Below are 12,483 nucleotides of genomic sequence, written 5' to 3'. Positions count from 1 at the left end.
AGAGGTGTTATCAGGTGTACCTGCAAGAGGCAGCACTATTGAACGGGAAAGGACAAAGTACTGATGGAGATAACCCAGATGCCTTCTGACTACAAAAATAATGAGACCATTACTTGGTCTCCAGATCAAGCCCAGAAACTTGTTCTGATCTGTCACTTCATACAAACCTGTCTTCCTTTCTTTTATTTCAGTTTTATCACATAAGAAGATTAGTACTCTGGTGTCTTTCTTCCCACACCTCTTTCCAGCTGGAGACAAAAAATCAATCCAGGCCCATACATATGTTTTACATAGAAAAAGAATACACATACCCATAAAATGCAACACATGCTACTCTTGGATCTACCTCGCATACACCACATTTGCCAACACAAACCAGTACATAAAAAAAAAAAAAAATTGGAGCTGCAGTCACCACACACTAGTGCATACCCTAAAGCACTTGGGTACAAAGATAGTAAATATACTACCAGTAAACATCATTGGTATCATGAGCCAACACAAGGAGCTGCTGCAACTCCTACATAAACACATCATACACATGGCACTATTTCAGGAAACTAAACTATCACCACAATCCACACTACCTATTCTATCTGTCTGTATACCAAGAGGCTTCATCCCCCTTACAAGGAAGATAGCCAGCCAAGGCATGCATTCACCTCCGCCCCTCCCATTTCTCCTGCCCACTACCTACTGCACCCCCACCCATCCCACTCCCATCTGTCATTCATTTGTTTCCCTTTTATTTTAGCTCCTTGTAGATGAAGGGTCAGCCCTGTCCCCTGCCCACTGCCACACTACCTACATTTAATTAATACACAACAGTCAGGGGAGACAGCACTCAACACGGGGGTTGATAACTAATGCACAACAGCATAACCTTCAACAAAACAAGACACTGAAATACCAACAGACACCATAGTTGGAATAATCACAATGCAAACACGTACAAAGAAGACAAGTTACATCACAAATATTTATATACCAACCACCATATTCCCAAGGCAACATCTCTCAACACCTAATGATTTCTTAAATTTTCATTGTCAAGGCAGCAGTAATTGCCATTATTTCTTATCGAGTTACATACCTGAAACTTGCACCATATCAACTTTATGAATGCAGTATTTTTTTCTGATATCTAGTGTTGTTTAAGAATATGGATGATGATTAATAAAAAATATTTGGGATTTACCAAGATTTTATTTGTGCAGGTGGTACGACTTCGCAACCAACTTAATATTGTACAGCTGCAGCAGCACCAACACCAAATGGCACACACTACACCACCTGCAACTGATCACCAGAGTGATTTGCAGAATGGAGCAGGTGTAAGAGAAAGTGGTCATGATCACAGAATGCTTAATGAGGCAGAGACTGAAGCACAAATGAAACATCTACAGCAAACCATGATCAAAATAGAGGCAGAAAACATCCAGTTGAATCAAGAAGTTGCATCTATCATGAAAGACAAGAAGAAGCTAGCAGAAGACCTAGATAGGGTTCTTGGCATTACAGATGAAATCAAAGGTAAGCTGCTAGGGGGTTTGGTAATAAGTGAAGTTTAACTTCCATGTAGACAAAAACTTTTGTACATGCAGATTGTGATGTCTTGAGAACTTTCAAGAAGAGCCATGGGTCCTACATTTAATAAAAAATTGACAAAAACAGTGGGCTTAAACTGTATGACCATATTTTTTGCCATGAAATAGGTAGAAATTCATTTAATTTTCCACCATATTAGGTATATGGGGGAGAAAAGAATTCTGCAGTAAGTTTCCCATGTGTTTAATAAAAAGCAACCAAGTGGGACAGAGTGATTGTACTTGGCAGGGATGGGCAACCTTTGCACATATGCCAAAATCGGCCAATCTTCGACACAAAAATTCCTCACATGGCTACTAAAATTGATGGAAACATATTATTTACTATCTTTTAAGTATTGGGGGAACCTTTTCAAATACTAAAAAAATCACACTTGAGAGGTAAAATCAAAGAATATTGTAAGTGGATATGTCAGATTGAATATAAAATTTAGTGAATGAATTTTCACTTAAACATTGTTTTTGCTTTTATTGGCAGTTCTAGCTGTTGCACAGTTCAGTGATGTAATTTCTAACATCAACAAAAAAGTAGGCAATAATTCTTAATTTCACATGGTTTTAACAGAAACTTTTGTTTATGGCAAATATGCTGAGCAGCAGGCTTTACAAACTTTTGACAAAATATTCTTAATGCAGACACCAAAAACAGAGCAGCCATTTCTGGTAACTAGAGCCTTACGAGTATGTAGTGAGACATGAACATTTTGCTTAGAATTAAGTTTAATCTTTCATGTAGCTCAGATGGGAGGGAGGGTGGAGGGGTGTGGAGTGTATTCAGGGATGGAATGGGTGGAAGTGATTTTATGCCTTTCCCTTTTTGGCTACCTCCCTTGTAAGGGGGAAAAAGCCTGGTATATGCATGTATGTATGTATGTAGCTGAATGTAGATTTTGTATACTGATTATTATATTAAGAAAAATGAAAACCTATACAGAATTGTAGTAAAGGAGTTACACCACATCTAGCCACCTGGTGAATGACTAAACATGACAAAACCAGTGTTTCTATGAACTTTTACCAAAACTCATATGCAGCTCTTCAGAGTTACCATGAAGGGACACAGAGGTGGGTCACCGATTAAATGAAGCAGCCTTGGTGTAGATGTGCTGTGTCTTGCTCCATTTCTCTTCCATCTTTGTTTCTTCATTTAAAAATTTTTCCCAGTGAGAATTTTGGAGAAAAAATTCTCAGTTTTTCAAAATCCGTTTTGTTGTACATTAGTCTTCCTTTTCTATATGTATTTAGCTAGTTTACCTAGTTGTATTATATGGGAAGGGAGCTATGTTTGTGGTGACCTGTCTTTGTATCTTTCAGCATCAAGTTTTTTCTTAAAATCTTGAATAGTGTTTGCACACACTGTTTCCCTATCTGATATATTCCAGGTATCCACCACTATGTGGGAAGCTTTTTTTTTTCAGATTTCTTCTATAGTTATCCTTTTTGAGTTTCTTTTCATGTCCTCTTGTTTTTCCACTGTCCCATTTTAATAAATCATCCCCATCTAGGATTTCCATTCCTTTCATGATTGTATAAATATTTGGCAGATCTCCTCTTTCTCTTCTTTGTTCCAGAGTTGGTAGTTCCAGTTTGGACAATCCTTGTTCGTATGTTAATTTAGAGAGAGTTGGTGCCAGCTTTGTCGTTGCTCTTTGTATTTCTAATTTCTTTATATTTTTTTTTGTACTGGATGTCCATAGTGTTGCTGTGCACTCCAGTTTTTATCTTATTAGTGTAACTAATATTTTTTTTATCATTTTCTCATCCAAGTAGTCAAATGCCACTTTCATTGACCTTAATAGGTTGAAGGTTTCTCCAACTATTTTATTGATATGTTTGTCTGGTGTCATATCTTTGCTGATTATTACTCCAAGGTCTCTTTCCAAGTTCACTTTTTTGACTTCTTCACCAATTTGATAATTTCTTGATATTCTATTTTTACTTTTTCCAAAGGAGAAGACAGGGATTTCTCCCTGTCTTCTCCTTTTATGCATGGGGGGACAGAGAGTAGTGGTCGCCGATTTAATGAAGCGGCCTTGCTGTGAATGTGCTGTGTCTTGCGACACTGCTTCTGACCCAGGGCAGTGGACAAGGTGCAGGGATGACCCATCCAGGAGGTCCTAAGATAAGAGGTGAGGGTGGAGGGGTGTGGAGTGTATTCAGGGGTGGAATGGGTGGGAATGATTTTATGCCTTTTCCTTTTTTGGCTACCTCCCATGTAAGGAGGAAAAAGCCTGGGTATATGTATGTATGTACTTTTTCCAAACTGACCTGAATTAGTCTATCATAGTCCATGACTTCTGGAAAGGATATGACATCTACAAAGCAGTAATGAACATATCCGCTAAATGGAATGAGATTCAGAGCATGGCTATGAATGGCATTTGATATCAGCTGTGCCCACAATTTGTGCAGGACTTCAAGGGCTTTGGTGAGGCTACCAACAACAAATCCTTGGTGATGTTGAGTAGTGAGCTGTAGATAGATTTAAACAAGGAAGATTACGTAGAACTATTTAAGAAAGTTAAGGAATCCCTGAGGAGCAAAGAGTTCATGGAACTTCATGAGCAACAAAATAAAGAAGAACAAGAACTAGACCCTGAGCCTTGTCACTTTACCATCAAGAAAATGCAAGAGGCATTTGCAAATGGATAAGTGTCTCACCTTATTTGAAGAGATAGATCCAAATGCTCAGTGCTTTTCAAAGGTTATGGGAACTTGTCATGAAGTTTTTGCTTTTTATAACCTTATCCTTGAAGAGAGAATGAGCAAAAGAATTCAAGGCAGTCTTGATAAGTTCCTGAAACAAGTCCCTATACAACATATTTTTGTCTGCTGACTATTTGTCTCCAAATGATATGCAGCCATTAAATTCTATGATGTAATATCATCCTACACTAGGCCCAGCAAACAACATCGCCATGCATCAGGTAAATTTAACATTATTTTTTACTTAATTGTTTTTGATTATTTTATTCAGAATACTGTTACAAATGTATGTGTATCTGCATACTTCTTTTAAAGTTTAAGCAGTTTTGTGGGTCTTGTGTCAGCTGATACGTGTTTTGGTACGAGAGAGAGCTGAGCTTGGGAGAGTGTTTGTGTGAGTATCAGGATTTGGACGTGTGCACTTGGTGTAGATTTGTAGTTGAATGAATTACATTTACTGGTTTGGTGAGATTAACTTGGAAAGGTTGTCATTGCTTTAATGTTTCAGTCTTTTCTGTCTACAATTCATGGAGCAACCTCCGAGGGAAACTCAGGAAGTTGCCAAATTTTAATTTACACGGGTACAAGTAGGCTGTTGCTGCCATAATACATTATTTTCTTTACTATGTACAATGTATGGACTGCATCTGGACTCTCAGTATCCATGCATGGAATATATCTACATAAGAATTTACAAAGGATAGAGATGTACAAAAAAAAAAAAAAAATGTGATGAGGAAAGAAATGTTGACACAAGTTGATGAGGAAAAATTAGCAATGGTGAAAGGAGAAGTATCTATTATTCTCACAGGTGTTGGGCATCGCGTGAAACGCTTGGCTCCACTGGTCAGTGTTTAGATCTGTAGACAATGGTGGTGTTCCTTGGGAGGAAAATTCGTGCACATTAATGTGTCCCCTGAGAGTTGTCTGATGATGTCTGAGTTCACTGTCACTACACATGCAGGCGTGCACATGCTAGACATCTACAGGGATGACTCTTCCTCTCAATCATCTTGCAATAGATGCTCGGCTCAGCTACCACTCACTGTCCACAGTGAGGTTAATGCTCAAGGAAGACAAGAAGTAATACAAGGCCTATGCAGAACCTTGGCATGAAGATACATACACATAATGATGGTAGCAGAAAATACCCATTATTAAAATGAATTTGACTTAATTGTATGAGCATGCGGAAGTAGATATTATTTCTGTTCACCTAAGCAAAATGTACTTATGAAGTTTTTGCTTGATTTAAAAAATTGTAGTGGGTAGGAGGTTTTGGTGGAGAGGATTAGTGATGGTCCTGTATTGCAGGATTAGTGTGAGTTTGTGTGGAAGACTGTCTCTGTAAGATCTTGCAACTTGAGTGCTTTGATTTTGTTCTTTGACTCTTGTCCAATGATGTGATAGGGTCCAAAGAATTTATGGGAGAGCTTTGAGGTGGGGTGTGGTTAAGGGCGTAAATAATGTCTCCAAGTTCAAAGCTCTGGATGATTCGTTATGCAAATAGACAATTTCATCCTTAGATGAAGAGTATTATGGATTCTTATGAAAAGATTATTGAAATTTGTTACTTTGACCTTGATATCATTAAAATTGTAAATGGGAGGTAATTCTGAAAGGTCATATGGGAACATTTTGTCCAAGATAAAAGAGGACAAAATGAGGTGATTCCAATATTGACCTGTTAATGGAACTATTTATGCAAGCTTGAATCATGGGAACATGTTCATCCCAAGAAGGGTGAGGATCAGAAGCAAAGTATCTAAGAACACTGAGAATCTATTCTGGCATTCAACTAAGCTATTTGAACTAGGGTGATAAGCAGTAGTGTTGCATTTTTTCATTTGTAAGTAATTACTAATGTGCAAAAGAATCTCGTTGAATTCAGTTCTGTTGTCAGAAATCAGAGTTTTGGATGCAGTGAAAGGGCATACGAGTTTGTCAGTAAGGGTCTTTGCTACATGTATTGTCTTGTCTATTAGGGGGGAAAGAATATAGACTTGTGAAAAATGGTCGGCACAGACAAAGCTATTAGTTTCTGCTATGTGTAAGTGGTAACTTAAGAAGATCAAGAGCGACTGTGTCGAATGGTTTAGAAGGGGTAGGGTAACTTAGAATTGGAGCGTGGGTGCTGATATGATCTTTGTGAGTTGCACAAGAGTGACAAGCATCAATGTGGTCATGTATGTCCTTCCTCATAATTAACCAGAAGTAGTGCAATCTGACTTGTGTAAAGCATTTCTCCTTTGCCAGGGTGTGCAGCAATGGGTGAATCATGTAGAAGTTGTAAAACATCTAGAATGAGCTCCGTAATGACTACAAGTTGAAACACTGATTGGCTGGGTTCATGTTTGCTCGTTAGTGTTGTTTTGTGATACAGAATGTCATCAACTAATGTGTAATTGTCAAGATTGGGAGGAAAATTTTCTATGCCAGTTGTATCTGCAGATTCGAGGAAGTATATGACACATTTCCAAAGAGGGTCTGATCTCTGCACTGTGGCAACATGTGCATGTGTAAGAGTTACTGAAATTGGGTTTTGAATGATGATCGCAATATGGTGACTGAGTGTGTCTACAACTAGGCTCACTTTTCCTTCAACAAATTGAAAAGTGGGCATGAGCTCTTGTATACTAAGGAACCAGCGGGCAAGTTTTCCTGAAAGATTCTTCCCTTTGAAGAGGTGTAAGACTGGTGGATGGTCTGTGTATATGTATATATCATAACCAAGAATGATCTCTTTGAAATGTTTGAGTGTGTATATAACAGCTAAAGTTTCTATGTGGCTGAGTAATTTTGTTCATGTTGAGTGTGTGGCTAGCATAGGCAGTTGCTCTGAGTTTTGTGCCTTGTTGCAAGAGGACTGTGCCAAGTCCTGTGTAGGACGTATCAGTGTAAATTGTGAGAGGAAGCTTGTGGCTTGGGAAGGCAAGGACAGGTGCCGTGGTTAAAGCTTTCTCTTGGTCAGGTGTCCAAATGAAGGGTGTGTCCTTCTTAAGTAGTGAAGTTAATGGTGCTGCTATACTAGGACAACCTTGAATGTAACGTCTGTAAAAACCTGATAGACAAAGGAATGAATGTATGTTTTCTACAGAAGTAGGGCATGGAAAATCTATGACTGTCTTGACCTTGTCCTGTGAGATTAAAATTCTTTGTGAGTTGAGGACATGCCCTAAGTAGCGTATTTCTGAAGGAAGGAGTATTTCTGAAGGTTTAGTTTGAGACCAGCTTTTTCAAGTAGTGGGAAGACAGTGTGTAGAGTGTTTAAGTGTTTGCTAATGGATTTGGAAGCAATGATCACATAATTGAGGTACATGAACATTGAATGACCTATTAGACCTGCAAGTACTGTGTGCATAAGTCATGTGAACACTGAAGGAGCTGAAATGATACCCATGGCTAGTCATTTGAAAGGATAATGACCTAGATTCTGGAGCAAAGGGGGATCTGGAAATATCCCAACATAAGGTCCAAAGTAGTGAACACTATATAGTTTTCACCGATGGAGTGGAATGTTTTGTAAGAGAGGGATGGGATGTCGATTTGATATTTAAGTTTAACTATCTGAAGTCTTACTACTGGGTGGAAGGAACCATCGTGTTTAGGGACAACAAAGAGAGGAAGTTCCATTCACAGAAGATATTAGAATAAGTTATAAAATGTTGGCAAACACCACCATTTTCTTCATTACCTCTGTTGATGGAAAGCACCAGTCACGGCAGCAACACAAAGACCAGAACCCATGAATAGTTTATCTCCAGCTCCTCCAACCAATGTAGGACAACACAAATTAACAAAAGGATGATTGAACCAACAGCACTGTATTGGGCAGAAACATGGAGCATAAGAGAGGAAGAATTTAAATGTGTTTGAAATTAAATGCCTGAGAAATATGGTCCACATTGCCTTGCCTGGATCTTGCTGCACCATTTTTTGTAGCTTCTCGATTTCGTTGTGTGGACAGAGTCAGGACGACTGCTGTGATCCTGCTAGCCACTGCTTCCACATCTCCATTGCAATCCAGTTCACATCTCATGGTATTCAAGGAGCACTGAGCTGCAGCAAAGATTTCCAAATTTTTTAACTTTTAATCCGGTATAAATCATCATGATCCAGGTCACTCTCTTCCAATATTCCGATGCTTTCCAGTTTTCCATGTTCTCTAGCTCTCACACCCACCAATAGTACACAGAATCAGCTATTCTTTGCACTTTACTGCTATTAAATTCTTCAAATGGTTCTGAAATGGCAGAAGATAAAATATTATCGAATTTATCCCAAACACCCTGTACATACATATACCAAAGGCCTCTTCCCCCTTACAAGGGAGGTAGCTGAAAAATAGTCATAAAAGCCACTGAAATATATATGTATATATAAGTATATATAAGACTGAAGGTGAAAGAAGTAGACGAGGAGTAATGGGAGAATTTCACGCTTTAACGTTTCGACCCTCAGGGTCTTGATCACAAAGCTAACAACTCAAACGTAACCGGATATTTTATACATGGACGGGTCATCTCATGGGACGCTTCGGAGAGCTTGTTATTTTATTTGCATATTCTTTTATTATTAATAAGCTTGTGGCTTTTGCTAAACATATAAAGCCTTCTCTATGGTAAATGTTGTTATTAGTGTTGATATATGCTGCCTCAATTGTCTTCCTTAGTTTCTTGGATGATCCTTTATTTAATACGGTTGTGTTGTTCCAGTCTGGAAGATGACCATGTTTATCCACATGCATTACTATGGAGTTAGATGTCCTATGGGCTTTTACATAATTTTTATGTTCATTTATCCTTTTAAAACTGAAAAAGGACAGTTATAGAAAAAAATTGAAAAGGAACAGCTTCCCACACAGAGCAATAAATACATGGAACGAATTAGACAACAAAACAGTATGTGCAAACACTATACAAGATTTTAAGTTAAAACTTGATGCGGAGAGATACAAAGACAGGTCACCACGAGCATAGCTCCCTTCCCGTATATTACAACTAGGTAAATACAAGTGGAATGAAGGAAAGTGAGAAAGATCCCTCCCTCATGGAAATTGTGACAGAAAGAAATAAGGGTCTAAATAATAAACCTTGATGTCAGGAAATCATATGGACCAGATGGAATTGCAAATTGGATACTAAAAGAATGTATAGATGAACTGACAGACAAAATATGTAAGATAATAGATTGCTCACTCAAAGAAGGAAAGGTACTGTAAGACTGGAAAAATGCCAATATTGTGCCATTATATAAAGGGGGAGACAAAGAAGACCCAACAAACTATAGACCAGTGTCCCTGACAAGCACAGTAGCTAAAGTATGTGAAAAAATGATCAAAAATAGATGGACTAAACATTTGGAAAAAACAATATACTGAATAAAAAAAATTGGTTTTAGACAAGGAAGATTATTTGCTATAAACTTTGTTTTTATTCAAGGTTAATAGATATAATGCAAGAAAGGGATGGATGGGCAGATTGTGCTTTCCTGGATTTACAAAAGACATTTGATAAAGTACACAAAAAGCTATTAACAAAACTCGAAACAACAGGAGGACTACAAGGAAAAATATTGAAATGGATGAAGATTTCTTGCATGGGAGAAAAATGTAGGTGGTACTTAGAGATAAAAACTCGACCTGGGAAGAAATGATATGTGGAGTCCCGCAAGTTCCAGTAATGTTTGCTATCTATATATAAATGACATGGATGAAGGTGTAGAATGTTATATGAACTTCTTTGCAGATGACGCAAAACTACTAAAGAAAGTACAGAAAAAGACTGAATCACTACAGAGAGACCTGGACAAAGTCTGGGAATGGAGCCAAAAGTGGGAAGTGAACTTCAACATCAAGAAATGTAGTATGATAGTTTGAAAAAAAAAGAAAAAAAAAAAAAAAACTTTTATTCAGTCACAATCTCCCTCCATGCACTTGTGTGTTTTTGCAGTTTTTTCCCTGCACAACAGACATACCATGAGCAATCAAAATCCCCTTTACTTGATCCATCTTTCTCATTTTTTTTTCTTTCAAGTGCAATCCATATGCTTCTGCTTTCCACAACCTTTTTACTTGTCTTCCTTTGATCTTTCTTTCCACAGGATCAAACCACCTCGGTACTCTTTGATCTATCCTATCTGATAGCTCCCTTTCCACCTCCAATCTATGCCTTACCTCCACATATATATGTGCACAACCAGCTAAATTCTGAAATTTGGGTCTTCATTAACTGCACTTGATTATTGTATCTGTGTTACAGATAACTATGAAGGCTTAAATCACTCAGAGTTGATTGCTGCCATAGAGAATGGCAAGCGAGAGGTGGAGAAGTGGCAGCAACAGCATCAACAACTCATGGAAGCATTAAGTCACCGCACTCAGGCAGCAGATAAGGAGGACAGCACAGCCCTTCTGCAGGTATCAGTGGAAGCCTTGTTGAGGCACAATAGCATGAGAAAACGCCCACAGATCTGTTGCACAATTCATAAACTAAATGTAGATACTGTGATAGGTGTGTCTATGAATAATGCAGTTGCTGAAAATGGCATGCATGTTCTGTTTCTGCTTGGATGATGCATAAACCAGCTGCACTGGTGCTTCACAGGCTTGTCTGGTCTGCTATTATGATAAATAACACAAAATGTGATGTAGCCATGGGAGTTGCATACAGCATGAGAATGAATCTTGCATGAGCTTTGATTACTCTATAGCTGCCCATACATTTGAGGCAGCTAAAACACGGTTTTATTCTTCATAATTTTTTAATCTAATGAAGAGCTGGTCAGGTAAAGTGGGGTTGTCATCTTTCATATTGTTAGTTGTTGTTGTTGTTGTTGTTGTTGTTGTCGTTCCCTAGACTGTCTGTCCGAGCAGTCCCGTCCAGGATGTAACACTTCACCCCATACCATACAACACATAATGGAAGACTGCATTATACACAATCATGCACGCAAACAACACAACATACACTCTATAAAGGATTTGTGGGAAAACCCAGTTTCGGCAGTGGCATTCCTTGGGGAGACGGGACTGCTCGGAAATGTTCATATTGTTAGTTTGATGATGTGCTGATGCAGATATTCTATGGGTAGTCCAGGAGATCTGTACCATAACTTGGTTAATCCTCCCTTGATTCAAAATTAAACCATACATTCTCAGCCAATGCAGATACAAATACATGCTGGCATTGGTTAGTTTAAAAATTTTCATTTTTTGTATAATTTGCCTGAAGATAACAAAGCTAGAGCATGAAAAAAGTACTCACAGTTGAATATACAGTATATGCATCTGTGACTCTATTGACCCTGGTAAGATGGGTCAATAGTCATGTGAAGATTTTCAAGAATGAATATGTTTTTGGCAATGTACCACTACCTGAGGTTAGTTTCTCTTGCATTTCATCATTTTCAAATGCAATACACCATTTTGCAAAATATTTTGATCTTGCTCCACTTTTTAATGGAAATATTTGTAATATATTATTTTCAATGGTTCACATTATTTACAATTTAGCACTTGTATATAAAAATGGTGAGTTATCAGTATGTTTATGATTTATCAGTTATATATTCATGTACTTCAGATATTTTTTGCTCATACTCAGGAAGCAGCTGCTATGGTAACTATTTTGGCATTGAATTAATGCAGGTGACACTCAAGTTAGTTGAATGGTGGAGCATTAAATTTATGCTGTTGACTCTGTATGGGTTCAAGGGACCAGTGACATTTACCTTCAAGTGGTGGTCCTGCAAGATGGATAGCAAAGAGAATTATCTCCCTGCAGCTCATTTTCAAGACCCATTTGGAGGTGCAGCCCTGAGAGACTGGCCCTTAGTCTCTGGACCAGGCCCAAGATGTCTCTGTCACGTTAACTGTATTTGCTCCTCCATCTCACATATGGAGAGCTCACCACAGGCAACTGCTCCTTTCCTCCCACTACTTTCAGCCTGTGACATAGAATTGGACTCAAATCAATGCAACACAGAGCAGTCCAAAGGTTTTTACCAGAGAGATCTGTGGGAAGGCCAGAGGACTGTTGCTAGCCACTGTGGGCCTGCAGGATTCCAATCCACGAAATTCAAACAACCCATTATTATTGCTATTCAAGAATAGATTGATCAGTGTTTTACATTTTGTTACCTAGTAATATAATTTTTATTTCCACCTTTA

The 12,483-nt window shown here is 38.2% G+C and overlaps 1 protein-coding gene across 6 annotated transcripts in view; it reads left to right on the top strand.

Annotated features, from left to right (window-relative positions):
* Nucleotides 1–12,483, top strand: part of LOC143041149 (uncharacterized) — a 75,550-nt gene that overhangs the window by 27,856 nt on the left and 35,211 nt on the right. For all 6 annotated transcript variants that reach the window (XM_076212951.1, XM_076212953.1, XM_076212954.1 and 3 more), the window contains exons 6-7: nt 1,218–1,533; nt 10,574–10,731. In XM_076212951.1, the coding sequence (XP_076069066.1) occupies nt 1,218–1,533; nt 10,574–10,731 (474 nt within the window). The remainder of the gene's footprint in view (nt 1–1,217; nt 1,534–10,573; nt 10,732–12,483) is intronic.

The sequence above is a fragment of the Oratosquilla oratoria genome, chromosome 30 (genome assembly GCF_046742065.1).
Source record: "Oratosquilla oratoria isolate Oo_2021 chromosome 30, ASM4674206v1, whole genome shotgun sequence".
Classification (NCBI taxonomy): domain Eukaryota; kingdom Metazoa; phylum Arthropoda; class Malacostraca; order Stomatopoda; family Squillidae; genus Oratosquilla; species Oratosquilla oratoria.
The sequence above is the reverse complement of the archived record's forward strand: the minus strand, read 5'-3'. Positions and strand labels throughout refer to the sequence as shown.